This window comes from Peromyscus eremicus, chromosome 3, assembly GCF_949786415.1.
Source record: "Peromyscus eremicus chromosome 3, PerEre_H2_v1, whole genome shotgun sequence".
In the NCBI taxonomy this organism is placed as follows: domain Eukaryota; kingdom Metazoa; phylum Chordata; class Mammalia; order Rodentia; family Cricetidae; genus Peromyscus; species Peromyscus eremicus.
The window spans coordinates 149,966,502-149,986,057 of NC_081418.1; the positions used below are offsets into that span (position 1 = coordinate 149,966,502).

Sequence of the window (19,556 nt, forward strand, 5' to 3'; positions counted from 1 at the left end):
TGCCTTTGAGAGGTGCTGTTTATCATGTCCTTGTGGAAGGGAGAAGTGCTACTAAAGAAATAATGAGACTTCATACCTATGAGAAAGACTATCTCTGCAGTTGATTTTCCATATTGCTGTTCCAGGTATTTAGGCATGAAAGTAAATGTATTGATAAATGCGTTGAACTGGAGCACACTTACGAGGATGAAAAGCATGTAAATTGGATTACAGGAGAGGCTCTTCATGAATGGCAAAAAATCTGAAACAAGAGAGTGTCAAGACAATCAAGCTAACTTGATCTTGCATTTTATATCCAATGTTCTCCTAAAATCTTCTCACAAATTCTGTGCTGTGACACAAATATATTTGATAAACCTTTACTCCTTGAGGCTAAAGTGCTATATCATTGTTTAATTCACTTCTAGAAGTTAGTGATACAATTGGCCATATAAGAATCAGAACCCAATTGTGCCATTGTTCAAAACTATAAGAAGATGGAATCAAATCTATGGCTACACTTTTTCTTTTTCTTTTCTTTCTTTTCCTTTTATTCACATCCTGTATTCACTAGAGAGTGACTAGTCTGTTCTCTGTAATCTGCAAGGGACTTTTTGATGAAATTTGAGTTCAGACACTGATGCTATCACTCCTTTGTGCAAGAACAGACAAGTTAAAAGCTTAGGAAGGCTCCAGGAATCATGCTGCAGCTCAGCCTACCACAGTATCCTTACAGCACTTCACAACAGAACACTCATTAGAATCACCAAGTGATATTTTTCAACATCTCAACACAAGGATTACTATAAGGAATGCTGACTCATTTGGTGTATACTGAGTACTTTTCAACTGATGTAACCAGAACTTCTCCCTGTTTAAAAAGCTGAAAGTCAAGTTTGTAGCCTGTCTCTCATAAATGGATTGGATCTCACAGAAGATAATGAACTTCATGCTTAATAGACTCTTTCCTTTTCCTGTCTTCATTTCCGTTTCCTGTCTTGATTTTCAAATTTTGTACTATTCTTAATTAAGTTACCTAAAATTTTTAGAGAGTAAAGTATAAAGAAGAAACAATTTAGAAGTTAAGGCAAGGAAGTTTAATAAAAAGAAGTGAACTCTAGTGGCAAAATCTATCTTTAGGAATGAGAGGGTTGCAGTCAGAATTCCCAGGAGCTTTTGAACTCACCCATGTTTGCTGACATCTCTGTTCTCCTAAATGAATCTTCAAAATTCACATTTATTTTCTGTATCTCTTATATTATGCTAAGCTCTTTCATAGTTTTGAAAATCAGGTAGACCTGGTAGACCAAACAGTCTAATATAACAATCAGTACTATCCCTTTCAGGAGAATTGTTAACATGACTATAATTCTAAAAATGTTCAAGTCTCTGAATTGGCTCCCAGTGTCCTCACAAACTTATCCCCAATCCTTAAACCTTTGGCTTCAACATGTCCCAACCTCCTACTGAGGCAGACTCTCTGCTCTACCAGACACAACAGCTGTAAGAAGTTAAGCCCCCAATGTGGGCAGAGAACCTTGCTCAACCCTAGTCCACACTGACCAGAAGACAAAATAATAAACAGAAACCAAGGGAACAAAATCCAACAAAGACAAAGTCAGAAATTGACACCTAGACGGACAATCACCCCAAACCTAGATTACTAGACACCAGCATAAGAAATAATCAAAAAACAGCCAAAGAAATATGTTAAAGCATGACAAATGCTCCACAAACTGCAGACCCATCTAAACCAAATACAGGGTTTAGTTTTCCTGTTTGCCTTTAGTGATTCCACGTTTTTCCTCCTTGGCTTTTCCTCCGTGTTTCTCTTCTTTGTCACTTTTAGTCACATCCACATTATCCTCTAGTCCTTCCTTTGGGAGTGTTTTGGGAAAGAAGAAAAAAGGGATGCTGGTCAGGACATTCACTCCAGCACAGATCAAAAAGCCGACCCACCAAGCACCGACCCAGCGTGTGTCAGTGGGAGTTATGGTCAGGTCATCTGTGGAGAAATACAGACATTTTATTAGCTTGCACCATTCCTTCCTGTGTAAACTGCAGAAAATTATTAATGGTCCTAAGCCATCTAAACACAAAATCTGTATATTATTTGTAAACTTTTCACACATTAGTTATTCTTATTTGGGCCTTGAACTTATCATCCTCTGCCTCTGCTTCCTAAACGCTAGGATTACAGGCATCTGCTACCCCTTGGGTGAATTCAGACATTCAGAAATAGTGTCTTAGGTTAGTCAACTGGGTGAAGTTGAAATTAAGTAAGAAGAAAAAATTCTGGATTGCTACATGACATAATAGTTAAAACTTCATTTCAAAAAGATAGAAAGAGATTTGAGACATATTTAAGGAACCAGGTTTAACCCGATGTGGTCATATCTCAAAACATCACAGTGGGTAAGATAGGGGGCTGGAGAGACAGCTGAGCGGCTAAGAGTTATTGCTGCCCTGGCAGAGGTCCTGAGTTCAAATCTCGGCACCCACATGGAAACTCACTACTACCTGTAACTCTAATTTTAGGACATCTGAATCCCTCTTCCAGCCTCAGCAGGCACACACACACGCACACACACACACAAAGATAATAAATTAAAACATCACATAGTATCCATTTTTTATGGTTTGTGTGTGCCTTAAAAAATATTAACTGATTTTATCTAGTAACATAGGTGATGTATTTTCCAGCAGTAAATGAGAATTTCAATCTATCTTGTGAAAAGTTTATAAACTGGTGCTTATCACATAACAGAAAGATCTGTTTCATTTTCCCCAGTGACTGCCTCATTGAGAAAAAACTATGTGAGTAAATATTTTGAGACAAAGGTGTGGCTGAACTGTACGGGGAGAACGGTGGATTTTTTATCAGAAGGTGACATTTTGTCCTTGTCTTTGCTCCTCTTAGGTCTGCAATCTGTAAGCAGTGATAATTTGTCAACTTAAGATCAAAGGAGGCAGTGGCATAGCATTCTGGAACATTCTCCCATACTCTAGGGACTGGACTGTATAAATACAATGTGTTGTGTTACCTGTATTCACAGACCCAGTGTCTACGTAAATATTTGCACAGAAGGATCCCAATAAAAGTCCAAACAAAGGGCCAATGACCATTCCTGTTTCTAAAATCCCTGGAAGTAAACAAAGAGAGGAAGTTACACAAACACACAAAGAATTTGCTTACACAAAAAAGCCTTGAGATTGAATTGTTTTTAATACTAGATTTATTTTTCTTCCCTTGTAGAGTTGGGTATCAAATCCAATAGTCTAAGCAAGTGCTCTACACCTGAGCTACAGTCCCCACTACCTCAGATATTTTTATATCCAACATATTAGAAAAATTAAGCTTGGTATGTATAAGTATATATATATATATATATATATATATATATATATATATATGTATGTATATATACATATATGTGTGTATGCGTTACATGTATACATGTGTGCTGCATGTTCATATATTAGTTTTTATAAATATTGAGAAGGAAGCTCCCATTGTTTCACTATGGAATGTTCCCCAGAAGCTCTTGTGTTACTGACTTCTTCCCCAGGAGACCCCACTGGAGTTCAGAGGAACCCTTCTGATGCAGGGCATGGTGGTGGGTATTCAGGTCATCTGGAGTAGAACCATAGCCCCTTCTACATTCTGTTTTGCTTCCCAGTCACAAGATGAGTGGTTGCACTCCACCAATCCTTCCACCACAATGAGCTGCCTCATGACAGGCCCGTAAAACACATAGCCCAGCAGCATAGATCAAAACTTCCAAAGCACTGAGCCGAATGAATCCTTTATTTTTATAAATAACTATCTCAGTTATTTACTAAAGTGATAGAAATCTGATTGACACAAAAGCTTTATCACTCAAAGCCACTTTCCCAATTCTCTTATATTCTGAGTTGAAGGCAAAGGCTGTACCATCACAGGCAGTTCCATCAAAGCCATGATGTGAGCAAGGTCATTTTGATGCTTCCATAGCCCTGTTTTCAAAGGAACTCTGATAGGTAGCTATAATTGTCAACTTGACACAGCATTGATTTACATGGGGGGTAGGATTTTAATGAAGTATTGCCTACATTGGGTTTACCTGTGGCATGTCATCAGGAGACTGTCTTAAGTTAATTGATGTGTGAAGAAGCAGCCCACTGTGGGCAGCTCCATTCCCTAGTCAGGGAGTCATCAGCTGTGTAAGAGTGGGAAAAGAGCTGAGCACAACCATGTAAGCAAAGACATAAGCATGCATTATTCACTCCCTCTGCTCTAGTGGGTGTGGGGGGGGGGCGTTTACCCAACCACCCCACAGTTCCCCAGAGTTTTCTTGAGTGCGAGCAGCAGGAAATATTAGATAGAAGGATTTATTGCGGAGAATATCGCAGAGATAAACAGATAGAAAATAAAGGATAGCCTCGAGAGGGCCTGGAACCTATTCCAACGGGCCCCGACTGTCTCTGCCCCAGGGTTTTTATAGAGACACCAAGGGGTGGAGCAAAAGACCTCCTCCCCCAGCACAGGCAAGTGCAGACCATCTCAGACACCTGCACTCAGGCCCGTGGTCTAATCATCCTCTATGTGGACCTGCTGGGTAAAGCCACGAGGAACCCGAGAACGGGCTCCCACAGGTCCCCCTTTCTTAATATATAAAAAAATAACTATAATGGCTTACAGCAATCTCCATAGCTGTTACACCTCCCAGTATGGGAGTAGAGGATGATATAGATGGGATTTCTCTTTTGAATTAGGTCCAAGGTGACTACAGCAGTCTTAGCTGCCTCAAGCCCTTTCTAAGCCAAAAACTCTTAAGGCAACTACAAACTTAAAGAATCCCTTAGCTTCATCATTACCATTAACAGGTTAACATAAATATTGCTATACATAGCCACAATTCTCAGTCTTACAACTCAAAGCAAACTCTTAACAGAACCATTTGGATTAGCATATATGGTGCTAAATATAGTTAACAATTTTCTCCGTCTTACAACTTTAACTCAATCATTTGAATTTTCTTGCTAACAGAACATAGGAAAAACTTCGATGTATTCACATCAACCTTAAATATTTCCTTAACTCCACAAAACCAGCGTGTATTAATATCAATAGGTTTTTATAAACATAATCTCATAACTCCTCCTTTTCTTTATAATGTTTTAAACAAAATCTCAAACCTAGTTAGAGGAACCCCAATGTATACAATTTCTACAAACCCATATTGAAAAGCAATCTTCTCAATCTAACCATTAATACTTTGAAAACTTAGCAAAACATCCAAAAGAATAAAACTCTTTACACTTTAAAAGTAGTCTCTTAGTATACCCCATTTGCATTTCTTACTAACAAAAACATGACATTAACCCACTCAAACAACTTTTGAAATTAGACTAAGGAATATTAACTCTCCCCCTTTTCTTTATAATTTAAGCAAAATCTCAAGCCTAGTTAGAAAACCCAAACTTCTGTTTAAACAGTTCCGTTTGTAACACAAACCAGTTCCATAAGTAATTCCATTTTACATAAACAGTTCCACAAAACAATTCATGAATCACCAGTTAATAAAGCATATATGCATACACAAAACTGCATCTTGATTCTAGGTAGAAATAAATTTCTTCATTTAAACAGTTCCATTTTTAACCCAATTCCAGCAAACAGTTCTAGGTCATTACTATGAATAAACTCAAAATTGTCCCATTGCAATGAAATCTCTACTGTTCATTTCATTTCTTAAGTCCCAAAATTCACATGATAAATTCTGGTACGAGCCTTCCAAATATGAAGAAATCCATAACCAAAATCTTTGTAGTTTTATCTCATTTTAAGTTCAAAAAGTTCAAACAAGAAATAAATTCTAGTATCAGGCTTTCACTTCCAAATATGAAGAGATGGTTTTCAACCAAAACTTTTTGCCGTTAACAATTTTACTTCAAACAAGCATCTCTGCAACTTTTGTTCTCACAGACAGACCTTTTTAGGTACAGTAGTATTCTAAGCCGCACCGTTTTTTATGTTAGCTCAGGTTTTTCTGTATTGCGTTGATTTTCCATGAATCTCAGCTGCGGATGCCTTGTGCTAGTTCTGGCGTCCGCCATTCTTAGCTTCTTAGCGGCTTCTGGAGCTTTTGAAAAACCGTTCAGACTGCCTGCTTTGCAGTCTGCTAGGACACTAACTTCTGTATGTCTCAGGTTCTTTCACCATATACATTAAGAATAGACTCACACTTAACATTTACACTTTACAAACTCACATATAACCTTTTGCCTTGCAAAGCATTTAGACTCACATTCAACATTTACACGTTTTTACAAACTCATATAACATTAACATCTACTTATTTAAACTCCTTAAGGAAACTATAGAACTACTTTAGCAAATATATTTCTTATTACTTCTTATGTACTTATTTAAACTTACATTTACAACTAGCATCTTTACTTCTTACAAGCTTATTACTACATGTCTTAAGACTACCTTAGATACTTCTTGCAAGCTTATATATATTCTTAAAGGAACTCTATAGATCTATTTTACAAACTTATATAGGGCTACCATTAGCATATATTTAACTTAGCAAACACCTAAAGATTTCTTAACACAGATCTAACGAGAATTTTTACAAACTCACATATCTTATTTTCATCTTTTTCTAATTCTTACTCTTAATTATTAGTACTATCTCTATTAGACAGATTCTCTTAACTAGACAGGAAGTATGTACATCATTTCTAAAGTTTAGAGTTTATAGTCAGCTTTGTTATAAAGCACTGGGATTTAGTGAGTGTTGTTGTTATAGAATTGTGATAGTTGTTGCTAGGGGACTGTAACCTTCCCAGGATGACGCCACACTCCAAAGCTGCCAGTTCTCTCAGCCGTTCCGGACCGGCAGAGATGCACTGTCAGCGGTAGACGGTTTTTAACTAGAGGCTGTCCCTTCACCCAAACTCATAATAGTTCCCCTAAGTACTTCAATTCAGACAAACATTTCTATTATAGCAGTACTCTTGGTTTGCTCTACCGAAAAAACTTCATTTCATACTGAATGTGAAATTGCCATATTTAGCTGCTGTAAGGTCTTTGCCAAATACCGCACAGCTATTAGGTGATATAAAGTATTTTTCCAAAGGAGCTAGTAAAGCCAAAAGCAGCACAGCTCCGAACTCTATTTCCTCACTGTTTGCATTAACCAGTGACAAAAACTCAGAAACACTAATTGAGCCACTTTCATTCTGGTTCCATTGTAGGAACATCATTGGAGCTGACCTTTCTTAGTTCCAAGCTCCTTACGAAACGCTCCGGTAATCACCGAGCTTCATTCTCCTCTTGTGAAAAAACACAAACATGTCCTCGACCCCATATTAACACAGGATAGGAACCCTTCCACAATCCCGAGCAGGAATCTTTCCATTTCGCATTACCCTCAGCTAAAGGACCAGGAAGATTGGAGTGAACTCTAATATGGCCCACAAAGCATGGCAGCTTTCTTTTGTGGATAGCATAAGTTTCCTTCATATCTAAGACAACGTTCAGTGTATAAACTGCTCTCTCTTGCTTTAAGGATTTTAAAGTGGCTTGTTTGATCTTATAGGTAGCTTTCTGCCATCCAACTACCATTAAAACTTTGCACAGCTATTAGGGTAAATAAGTCATTTTACCAACCCCCAAACCGCGAAGTGCCTAGTTCCATATCCTTTCAATGTTTCATTGGAACTGACACTTAAAACTCTTAGAGGATTTTCCTCCTTATTGTTTTAAAAGCTGTATTTTAAAGTTTACCATGAACGTATTTTCGAGCTGACAAAAGTGTTTCAGGGCAATGTCGCCATCTTTAGCAGAAAAACTCCTTTCCCAGAAAGCATTTCCCTTACATCAGTCCATAATAATATCAGTCCCATATCAGTTCCTTATATCAGTCATTTCCCATCGTTCTTTTTGGGTCTGAGAGTCAACTTTTAAGTTCTTTTTTACCAGACTTGCTTACAAATTCTTGCCCGGGAGGTTTGAACAAAGTTTTTTGCTTTTGCAACGGGAGATTTGAACAGGCATTTTACATTTTCAATTATGGGACATTGGGAGGTTTCTGGTCTCTCCTCAGCTGGCTTTAACAGGTGTCTCTCCTTTAATTGACACTGGCCCCCAAATCAGAACTGCACCTGCCTCGTTAGCGCGCATTGAGGTGGACAATTTCTGATAGCAACTTTCCTCGGGGCTTGTGTTTGCCTTAGCCAGTCAGTGAAAAACAAGATCATGTACGACACCTTTTCCATAGCTCCTTCAGAGAGATTTTCTCCCACTGATCTATCTCATTTTGCTTGTTCCTCCTTTCCCCAGATGCAGAGATTCAGGTATCTGTCTGCAGCTCTGTTCCTCTGCTAGCTGCTTTTGGAGGTAGGGGCTTTTTTCCCCCCCGAATCTGCCTCAAATTCTAGCAGCTTTTCACAGGTCATGTATTTTCTGGGAAGGCATCTGTCCCTTCTGTTTCTTCGGAGTCTTTTTCCCAGACAGTTCCCAGTTTGGTCTCAATTTATCCCCTCTACCCCAGAAACAGTTTCCCACACTACAGTGGCAGCTTTCCCTGCTCCTGAAGGTAGGGGCTTTTTGTCCGTTTGTTTTCGGGGTCTGTGTGGTTTGCGTACAGACTGAAAATCTAACAAGGGAGGTTTTTGCCATTTCTAAACTCCCATTAGGACAGGTGTTTTGCCTTATCAGACCTTCACCTGGCCCAGTCCCCCAGTGGGTTGCATTTGCTTGTCTGGGTGCTCAAGGACAGAGCTTATTCCAGAGGCAATCACCCCTCAGGGCTACACTCATCTCAGGGGAGTCAGTTGAAACAAAGCTTTTCTCAAAGAGGTGTTTTCTCTGACAGAAAAGAAAGCTTTACTCCTGGATAGTTCTGTTCTGCCCTGGCTGGGCTCTTTCCCCAGACAGCATTCTGACTTAGCAGCACAACTGCTTCAGACACAGTTCAGCTTTACTGTTTTCCCAGAAAGGTCCTTACTGATAGGAAAGCTTTTTTCAGATGTCTTTTTGCAGCAGTGGACCTACCAACCCGGGACTTGTAGGAAAGCAGACAACTGTGCTGTTCCCACTGGCTTTAGCTTTGGTTGTTCATTAGCAACCTTCCCCTGGGTCCTGCACTTTCCTGCCTCAGCTCTGTGCTCCAGGAAGTTTGCAACTGCAGGAACCCTAGTATCCCTGAAATGCACTCCAACTCAGAGAAGCTGGCCAGTCCCTCTGGGTTTTTGCTCAGAAGAGAGGATACAAAGCTAACAGTTTGCATTGCTTCAGGGGATCTTTGCATTAGGACCATTAAAAGCACCTTTTCATTCTGAAATGCTCAACTCAGAAACAAAACCCTTGATGCCTCAGCTCGGTTGTAACTGAAAAGCTTGGCTTTTTTGCTTTTCTCAGGTAAAGTTTCTGGCCCTTTTGGGCTCTCTGTAGCTCTTTACCCACACTCTCCCAAGCGTTTCCCTCAGGGTACTCTGACCCACTGTCTTTTACTAGCTTGAAGAGACAGAGCTTAGAAGAGGTTTTTAGGAACTTGTCCCTGCCTCCTGCATTGCAGGATTTTTAAAGCTTGAAAGAGAACTTGGAGAGGTTTTGATGTCTTAAGAGGTTTGTTGTTTTCCCTTTGAGCTAATCACAGGTGGTCCCCATACTAATATCTTCAGGTGATTCTAATTTTTGCCCTTTTGAAAAAGTTAAAGGCTTTAGTTTTCAAGTTTAAGAGCTTTTGAGAAAGATGAAGGCTTTTTAGAGAGATTTTCCCCCCAAATTTTCCAAGAAAAGCTTTATAGTTTAAGAGAAAGACTTTTTCCCAAAAGAGAAAGACCAACTTTTCCCAAAACTTCCCAACTTTAAACTTTTTGGCTTTTTACATCCCCATTTTTGCCTCAGGGAGAAATCACTTTCTCCTGCCGCTTGGACTTAGCATTTCAGCTGCCCCAGGTCAAAAGCTTCCATAGGAAACTTATTCTTCCCCATAAGCTCGAAGAAGAGCTTTTTTACTACCCAAATAGCCCAAAAGAAAGATTTTTTCCCCCAGTTTGCATTCAGAGCCCCCAAGTTAGAAAATTGAAGAGTTTTTCTGTCTAGTTGCCTTACTTATTTTTTCCTACACAATCTTACACTTCTAAGTTTTTCCTACACTATTTTACTACCCTATGCCTTATACTTATTTTTCACAGATAGAAATTGAGAAAGGGATAGAAGATAGAAAATTTTGACAGAAGAGAATTTCGCTGCAGCATCGGACATCCTTCCAGTCCGCTTTCCTTTTCTCTCGAGGATAAAACCCCTGCCTCTCAATATATATAAAAAATATATATTTTCCATAACACCGGCATGCCTACTCCACTGGCAGGGCTGAACTCAGCACTTTCGCCAAAAACTCTGTAATAAAACTATTATTTTCCTTTATCTTTAGTCCCTATTACTTTGTCTTTAGTCCCTGTTCATTTGTCTTTAGTCCCCCCTTTTTTTAGTCCCCCCTTTTTTTCTTTAGTCCCTTTTTTTTTTCTTTAGTCCCTGTTCATGGCGCCATTCTGTGGGGCGTTTACCCAACCACCCCACAGTTCCCCAGAGTTTTCTTGAGTGCGAGCAGCAGGAAATATTAGATAGAAGGATTTATTGCAGAGAATATCGCGGAGATAAACAGATAGAAAATAAAGGATAGCCTCGAGAGGGCCTGGAACCTATTCCAACGGGCCCCGACTGTCTCTGCCCCAGGGTTTTTATAGAGACGCCAAGGGGTGGAGCAAAAGACCTCCTCCCCCAGCACAGGCAAGTGCAGACCATCTCAGACACCTGCACTCAGGCCCGTGGTCTAATCATCCTCTATGTGGACCTGCTGGGTAAAGCCACGAGGAACCCGAGAACGGGCTCCCACAGGTGTGGCCAGCTGCTTCAAGCTCCAGCTACTGTGACTTCTCTGTTGTGGTGAACTGTAAGCCAAATGAACCTTTCTCTCCAAAGTTGCAGTTTCTCACAGCAACAGAAATGAAACTAGCACAGCTTCACAAGCAGTGTGAGCTGTGATGAATTTCCTGTGATGTGTCTTCATTGAAGCTCTTCTCTTGAAACTTCCTCCCAAAGAGAGAATGTGTCCTCCTAACAGCACTTCTCTTGGATGCTATCCTGGTCCTCCTCCTTTTTTCTTTTTACGTGTTTTTTTTTAATTTTTTTATTTATTTTACATGCTGACCACAATTTCCCCTCCTTCCATTCCTCCCATTTCCTCCACCCAACTCCCATCTACCCTCTTCCCCATCTACTCTGGTCTTCATTCTTATCTTATTATTGTTTTCATTTCCTTGCTCCCTTCTAACCACACCTGGCTTCTTTGAACCACCACCAGCATCTCCCAACTTATCTGAGTTCAGAATCTCTGCTGAGCCATCCCTACTCACAGAAAAACCAGATATGAACAACTTCAACTTCCTGCCTTTACATTTTGATTTTTCCTCCTCTGTGGTTCCATGGGTTAGTCCTCCTCTGTGTGCCTGACTTCTCAATACCAACCCTTCTGTCTTGCTTGTTCTCTCTAACACTGTTTGATGCCCTCTATGCAATGATTCCTACAAGATTTCCAACCTTCACTGAGTTCTTTCTTGTCCTACGTTGTCTGCCTTGACTCCTAACCTCTCACTCTGCTCAGACCCTTTCTAATTCTAAGATACTCTCTTGGTACCACCAGTGATCTCCATCATGGATCACTATCTTCACTTTTGATATTTTTAATTGCTTATTGTGAGTTTCACATAATGTACCCTAATCCTATTCACTTCTCAGTCTTCTCAAGTCCACCCCCTTCCCTGTGACCTCCCCTAAAAAAAAGAAGAAGAAAAAAGAAAAGAATACAAAGTCCAATTTGTGCTGCCCTAAAGAAAACTGAGTGATTCCCCACCCCTACTCCTGCCAGAAACCATCAACTATAAAGAGCTATACTTCCGGGTCCCTAGCACAGATTTTAAGAGTTCTCTTCGATGGCTTCCTCTCTAGACAGTTTCTTTTCTTTTGCAGGGAGGGGTGGTTGTGGGGAGAAGAGGTTGTCATAGAAACCATCTATGTCTCTCATTCTCAACTGTGAGTCTGCAGTCATCAACACCACTGCAAAAAGAAGCTTTCTTGCTCTTCACAGTCTGTGGCAGTGTAGATCATGGACTTCCATATAGTTTCTGGTGGCAGCACAGACCACAAACATCAACAGCACAGCCCTCAGATGCAGCATAAAACACAGACACTATCATGTTCCTCACTGGCAGAACAGGCCACAGACATCAACATGACCTCCAGAGGCAAAATGGGTCAAGGACACCAACATGACTTCAGGTGATAGCAGAGACCATGGACATACACATGGCTTTCAGTGGTAACATGGACCATAGACATCAACATGGCCAATAGCAGGAGCACAGACAATATGGACATCCACATGGCCTTGGACAGCTGTATGGACCACAGACTCCATTATGCAGCCCTCTGCAGCAACAAGGCCCATGCCCTTTAGTAGTAAAACAGGCCACAGGTACGTACAGGGACCCTGGCTGAAGCAAAAACATGGATACCAGCATAGCCCTTGGTGGCAGCAGGGACCACAAACATCAACATGGCCTCCAGGGGCATCACAGACCCTGAAGACCTTTCAAGGAGTCCCAATCCAGAAAAAGAACCATTCTCCATCTCTGATACCCTGTCATTATTCAGGGCCTGGGAGATTGTGCAGCTGGGCAGGATGTTGGGGGTTATTAACTAAGAGATGCACATTGTTTTCTGATAATTTCAAGTAACACAACTAAAAGAATGAACTTGGCTATTTGTTAAAACTATGAAGAATTCTGTCTAGACTGAGGGATTATAAAGAAGGAAACTGTCATTAACTCCACGGAGGAGCAGGGTGCAGAGCTCTGAGTAGTAAAAGAGCAGATGGTAAATAAGAAACTAGATAGTGTGGTGAACATGGCTGAGAAGACACGATTCTGTATCATCACCTTCATAGAGAAGCAGGATGCAGAGCCCCAAGTAGTGAAAGAGAGCAGATGGCAAACAAGAAATCACTTGGTGAACATGGCTGAGAAGACATGAATTGTTTTTCCTTTTTTATTTTTTTTTCATTTTTCTTTATTAAGAAATTTTCTACTCACTCTACATACCACCCACAGATCCTACCTCCTCCTTCCTCTCACGCCTCAGCCCTCCCTCCCAAGCCATAATTAAAACCATGTTTGGTAAAGCTTAAACTGCAAGAATGTTTATTAGAATGCAACAAGAGAAAACACTACAGAGCTTGGCTAATGGCTTAGGCACTTGTCCGTGAAACCTGGCCCAAAGATTTCACTTGGACCCCAAGCCAACTACCAAAAACTGTCTTTTGATCACAACAATTTCATGCAAATTCATACACACTCACACACACACACACACACACACACACACACACAAATACAGAGAGGGGGAGGAGTAAAAAGTGCAAAACCAAAATTTAAAATCCTACAGATACAAAATGGCCAGCGTTGGAGTCATACTAACATATAGATGAAAGAATGAGAAGCTAAAAGCAGAAAAATAGAAAAAACAATTGAATTTATGGAAGACATGCCAGGAAATATTGGTGAATCTCTAATGCTTTAAAGATAGTGTGGCAGCATCAGAGGGTGTGCAGATCAGAGGGATTTCCAGCAGTGAGAAGAAACTTGATGAAGCAGTTTGTCTGGAACTACCATTTAATTCCCTGATGGAACAATCTTACGACCTCTGCTCATGGTCCTGGAAACCACAATGCATCCAAATCAATAATTGATTTCTACCCTCCCAGAAAGCTTGATTTTTCAAACTTACTATGGCAGTTTGAAAAAAAAATGGCTCCCAAAGGGAGTGCACTATTAGAAGCTGTGGATTGTTGGAGTAAGTTTGGGCTTGTTAGAGGATGTATATTACTGTGGAGGTGGGCTTTAAGGTCTCATATGTTCTCAAGTCATGCCCACTGAGACAGTCTACTTATTGTTGTCTGCATATCAACATGTAGAGCTCTTTCTCCAACATCATGTTTGTCTGCACGGCACCATACTCCCCACCATGATTGATAACGGACTAAGCCTCTGAAAATGTAAACCACCCCAATTAAATGTTTTTCTTTTATGAGAGTTGCCATGGACATGGTGTCTCATCACAGCAATAGAAATCCTAACTAAGGCACTTACCAATGTATAAAGGGGAGTTTTCAGATTTAGCAAAATCTTCTATGTAGGAAATACCCAAGGGCATGATGGGAGTTTCACCAATTCCACGTATAACATTTCCCACTACTGCATATATCCACATTAATGATTTAATTTCTTTCACACACTCTGCATTAAAACAAGAGAAAATAGCATGAATATTTTGACAGTCAAGTGTTACTGACAATTAATTCAAAAGTTTCTGTAAGCCTTTCTCAAGTCACAAGCCCACAATGACCACCAAATGATTTAGGTAACTATGCTGGCTGTGAAACCCCTACAGCATATTTGAAAAAAATATTTAGCAATGGAGTAAAAGTGCTGTGCTGGAGCCAATTCCCACTTGGGTGGGAGAGATGACTCTACAGATAGACACCACTTTGCAAGTCAGTGTTCAGTGACAACACGTTGATTGTGAGAATTTACACAAGCAAAATAGGAAAATAGTAAAAATGAGGACTTTCCCTTACTTCCAGGGACCCAGTTAGTTAATATGTGCACTACCTCACTCCTCCACAACTTTGAGGAAGGAAAAAGGAGCACACATGTATATATATTTCTGACATTTCATCCTGTATTGACACAACACAAAGAGCATTAACGCAAGTTTGAATACCCACCAGCCTCAATTACTTTATAGAAACTAAATAATTAGCTGAAGAGTAAACATATATTTTTTCTATAGATTCCATCTTTTGCTATCAACCAGCAGATTGAATAGCAGATAATCAGTGGAATAACACAAAGTAGGCCAAATGGACTTGAAAGGCAAAAGGAGGCATCTTTGAAGGTTTTCATGTACCTCCCAAGTTTGTTCTAAGCTAAATGAACTTCCACTCCCTAGGGAAGCTGGACATTGTGTTACCAGGGAAGTGAAGGACAATGTACCCTGAACTGTGGACTGGACAGAGGCTGCTCATAAACGTTCTAAGCACAACTGGGTCATGAGGTTTAACTCTTACTTACTCCTTGTTCAGTAAAATCAGTTTTCATCTCTAGGAATTCAGATTCTTATCTTTAATAAACATAACAATTTCTGTCTACAGATCACAGGGAGACTCTCAACCCTCCTCTAAGGCAGAACTGAAAGTATCAGACACTGAAAGAATCAAGTGCTTTGCTGGGGCTCTGCACATGGGAAGATTTTAACTTATCCACCATAACGCAAGGAGCACAAGGGGAGGTTTTTCAAAGGTCAGTGCAGGAGGTGAGAACAGGCTACCATTGAGGCCACTGTTTGTGGTTGCTTTGCTTAGAGGGTGTCTGTGGCTCAGAGATTCAGAGATGGCTGCTCTTTGATTCTCAAGTTATTTTGATCTCCACAGATTCCCTGAGAACAGTGACAGTCTAAGCCTTGGAGACTGCTGCAATTTCTGTGGCATGGATCCATGATAAAATGGAGATGTTCTGGCCTGAGGTGATTCTGTTGAGACAGCTCCAGACTAAGTGTCCATGGGACTTGTTGGGTCCTTTAGCATCTGTGAGTTTTGTTGGAACACAGCCAAAAGAATGATGCATGGTGAACAATACCCTGGGGAACTGTGAGAGAGACTCCAGGTCCAAAGGCAGAGGGCCCTTTACCTCAAGTGCATTTCATTCCCTGGATTGTTCACAGACATTATTTTGTGCTGCCTGTGAGAAACAATTACATTCAATTTATAAGTTATGTTGACTCTTGTTGGAAGAGAGAACATAGCTATGGAAGCCAACCTGGTCAGTGTGCCTTGAATCTGGATATGCCCTCTGCCTCGCTTTCACGCTTTCCCAGATATAATCTATACTATTGCCAGGCAATTGTGTTTAAATTGGCCTGTCCTGAGAAAGGTTTGGAAAGGGGAGCTCTGTTAACATTTAGTATGTGCTTATTGATGTTTATTTACATGTGTTTCTGATCCCAAATGACGCTCTTGAGACCATTGCTTTCATTGTTTCATTCATGTATAGAGTCCACTGAAACTGAAGCCAGGTTGTCTCAGCATCAGAATGTGTTAGCCCCATTCTTCTGGGTTCTCAAATCCTGATCCCAGGTACAGCAGATCTGCACAGGTCCACTGAAAAGTCAACAATTTTAACACTTTTTATAAATGTATATATAAATGTGTGTACCTTCATGTGCATATGTGCAACTTATGTGTGCAGGTGTCAAAGAGGGCCAGAAGAGGGCACCTAATTCCCCAGAACTGGAGTGACAGGGGTTGTGAGCAATCTGATGTCAGTGATAGAAACTAACCCAGCCCTCTATAAAAATGATGTGCTTCTCTGAATGGAAATATCCCCCAGAGGCTCCGGTATTAGTTAGTCTCTAGCTGGTGGTGCTATTTGAGGAGGTGGAGCTGGTGCTATTTGGGGAGGTAGAGGAAGACTGTCACTGGAGATGGGTTTCAAAGGCTTAAAGTCTCACTTTAATTCCATTTTGCTCTCTCTGCCTTATGCTTATAGTTGAGATGTGAGCTCCTCATTCCTGCTCCTGCTGCCTTTCCCTCTACCATGATTGATTCTCACTCCTCTAAAACAGTGGTTCTTAACCTGTGGGTCATGACTCCTTTGAGGGTCCAATGACACTTTTACAGAAGTCATCTAAGACCATCTGAAAATATAGCTATACCTTATCATTTATAATAATAGCAAAATTATAGTTATGAAGTAGCAATGAAAATAATATATGGTTGGAGTCATAACAACATGAGGAACAGTATTAAAGAATTCCAGAATTAGGAAGGATGAGAACCACTGCCCTATAACCATAAGCACAAATAAACTCTTCCTTGTATAAATTTGCTTGGTCATAGTATTCTGTCAAAGTCAGAGAAAAGTAACTAATACATACATACATACAGTAAGTACCTTTACCCAACAACTGACTGTGTCTGTGAGTCATGTACAGAGACAGGTCACCATGGCTCTGATATCATCATTAATGAGCTAATCTGTTGATGGAGTTATGAGACAGGAACTATTGATAAGTACTGAAAGGTAGCAGGTGGACCTAATTGGAAGTTGGTCATTGGGGTAGCTATATATATATCATAAAGCCTATATTTCACCACTTCCTGTATTTTGTTTTTCATTCTTCCTGCCCACCAAGAATTGAAGAACAGCATCATCCAACACTCATGTCACCATGATATTCTATCCGTAAACATGGAGCCAAGTTCCCATGAACCCTCTAAGACAGTGAGTGAAAACAAATCTTTCCTCTTTTGAGTTGTTCTTTGAGGTTTTGATCATAGTGATGTAAAAGTTAATAATATAGCATATGAAGGGCAGGAGCCAGGACCACAGTGCCTGGGTCCCTAGGATAAGGAAACACCACTGTTTGGTTGAACTGCAAAGTAATATATCTGTTAAAGAGGGAAAAGGAGACTGAAAGACAAATTTGTGGATAATCAAGGAATTCTGAAATGTGACATAGGCATGTGCTTTCCCATGGTACATCAGGTGCACAGCATAGAACCACAGAAGCTTCTTTCTGGCTATATTTCTTATTTTTACAATCACTGGGATGGCTAGTTTTTGTCAACTTGACACAAATCTAGACAGACCAGAGAAGAGGGTATCTCAACTGAGGACCTGCCTTCATCAGATTGGGCTGTGGGAATGAATGTTTTTGAGGCATTTCCTTATTGGTTAACTGATGAAAGACAGCATAAATCACTGTGGGCAGTGCCAGGGCTGGGCAGATTGGCCTATGCTGCATAAGAGAAGTAGCTGAGCAATTCAGTATGCAAGACTCATTGGTGAACTCCGCTTTGGTCTCTACCCCCAGGTTCCTGCCATGGCTTCTCATATGATGGACTGCAATTTGTAAGCTACAGAAACTCTTATCTTACCTGAGTCGGTTTTAGTCCATGTTTTTGCAGCAACAGAAAACCAAATTAGACCAATCACATAGATCTCATCATGTGTCTAAATCCATCTTTCTAAGTCATTTTCCCTTGTGGGACTAATTCTGCAGTGGTGCTGCAGGGGATACCTTTGGCTCATTTTTAAAATACCCACTTTAAGAAACAAAGGAGTCTTTTGGTTGTGAGCCTAGCCTTTAACGGCTGAGCTATCCCTCCAGCCCAAAGGAGTCTTAATAAGTATATTCAAAATCAGGAGGCAGATTATTCTATGTCATTATACAACTCCCTTTCCTGAAGAGGGAAATAGAGTTTGTCCATTTGTCTTGCATCCCTACTAAACCCAGTGTCACATTCAAAGCCCTTCATAAAAGAGTAAACATTAGTCAACCTGCTGGGTCATGCGTTGGCATTAAGGTCTGGGTTCTGTTTCCCGAACACAAGAAACTGTTTGTGGACAAGTTGCTTGCAGGTGAAATTGTTGTTTCATATTCATATCTGTGTGGACACAGGAAACATTTGCTGTGAGGATCTGAGTGCAATGAGAGCATCTGCAAATTACTGACTCCTGCTTCCCTGAAAACATAGCATCCAGAACCTATACAGACACATTTCCACTGCAGTCATTGTCATCATCATAAATCCTATTGCAGAGCCAGCAAGATAAGTCAGCAGAACTTTCTGCAGAACCCTGATTACCTGAGTTCAATCCATGGAAATCACATATGGTGGAAGGAAAGGAATGACTCTATAAAGGAGTCCTCGGATCTCTATACTTGAACACCTACACACACACACACACACACACACACACACACACACACACACACACACACACACACATAGAGGCAACACACATATATACACAAATACATGAGAGAGAGAGAGAGAGAGAGAGAGAGAGAGAGAGAGAGAGAGAGAGAGAGAGAGAGAGAGATCATTAGGGTGGACATGTAGTTCTAGGTTTAAACTCTAGAACTGAATAAACTGGTTGTGGTAACTCATGCCTCTTGCCCTAGCACTTGAAAGATGGAGAAAAGAGATCAGAAGCTCAAGGCCATCTTTATCTAAGCAGCAAGTTTGAGTCCAATCTGGGCTTCATGAGAGCTTGTCTCAAAAAAAAAAAAAAAGAAGGAAATAAAGAAAACAATGACCTGAATGAATAAAAGTAAGTAACCAATATTATCAAAAGAACTTGATAATCACCAAAAATGTGCCCCTCTTTTGCAGCTAGCTCTCAAGTCTCTACATATAGGTAACATTGCTTTCAGATTCTCTAATGTCAATGCTCTGTGATTTCTTTTTTAACTTTATATTTTTATGTATGAGTGCTCTGTATGTTTACCTGCATGCCAAAAGAGGTCATCATATCATTTATAGATGGTTGTAAGCCATCATGTGGTTTCTGAGGACTGAACTCAGGACCTCTGAAAGAGCAACCAGTGCTCTTAGCCTCTGAGACATCTCTCCAGCCCCCTCTGTGATTTCTAAATGACTGTTTCTTAGAGATAA

At 40.4% G+C, this 19,556-nt stretch overlaps 1 protein-coding gene across 4 annotated transcripts in view; it reads right to left on the reverse strand.

Annotated features, from left to right (window-relative positions):
- The window catches only part of LOC131907493 (solute carrier organic anion transporter family member 1A5), a 98,112-nt gene that overhangs the window by 16,788 nt on the left and 61,768 nt on the right, over nt 1–19,556 (reverse strand). For all 4 annotated transcript variants that reach the window (XM_059258751.1, XM_059258749.1, XM_059258750.1 and 1 more), the window contains exons 5-9: nt 18,436–18,542; nt 14,185–14,331; nt 3,024–3,122; nt 1,763–1,984; nt 77–241 (exon numbers count right to left, since the gene is read on the reverse strand). In XM_059258751.1, coding sequence (XP_059114734.1) covers nt 77–241; nt 1,763–1,984; nt 3,024–3,122; nt 14,185–14,331; nt 18,436–18,542 — 740 coding nt within the window. The remainder of the gene's footprint in view (nt 1–76; nt 242–1,762; nt 1,985–3,023; nt 3,123–14,184; nt 14,332–18,435; nt 18,543–19,556) is intronic.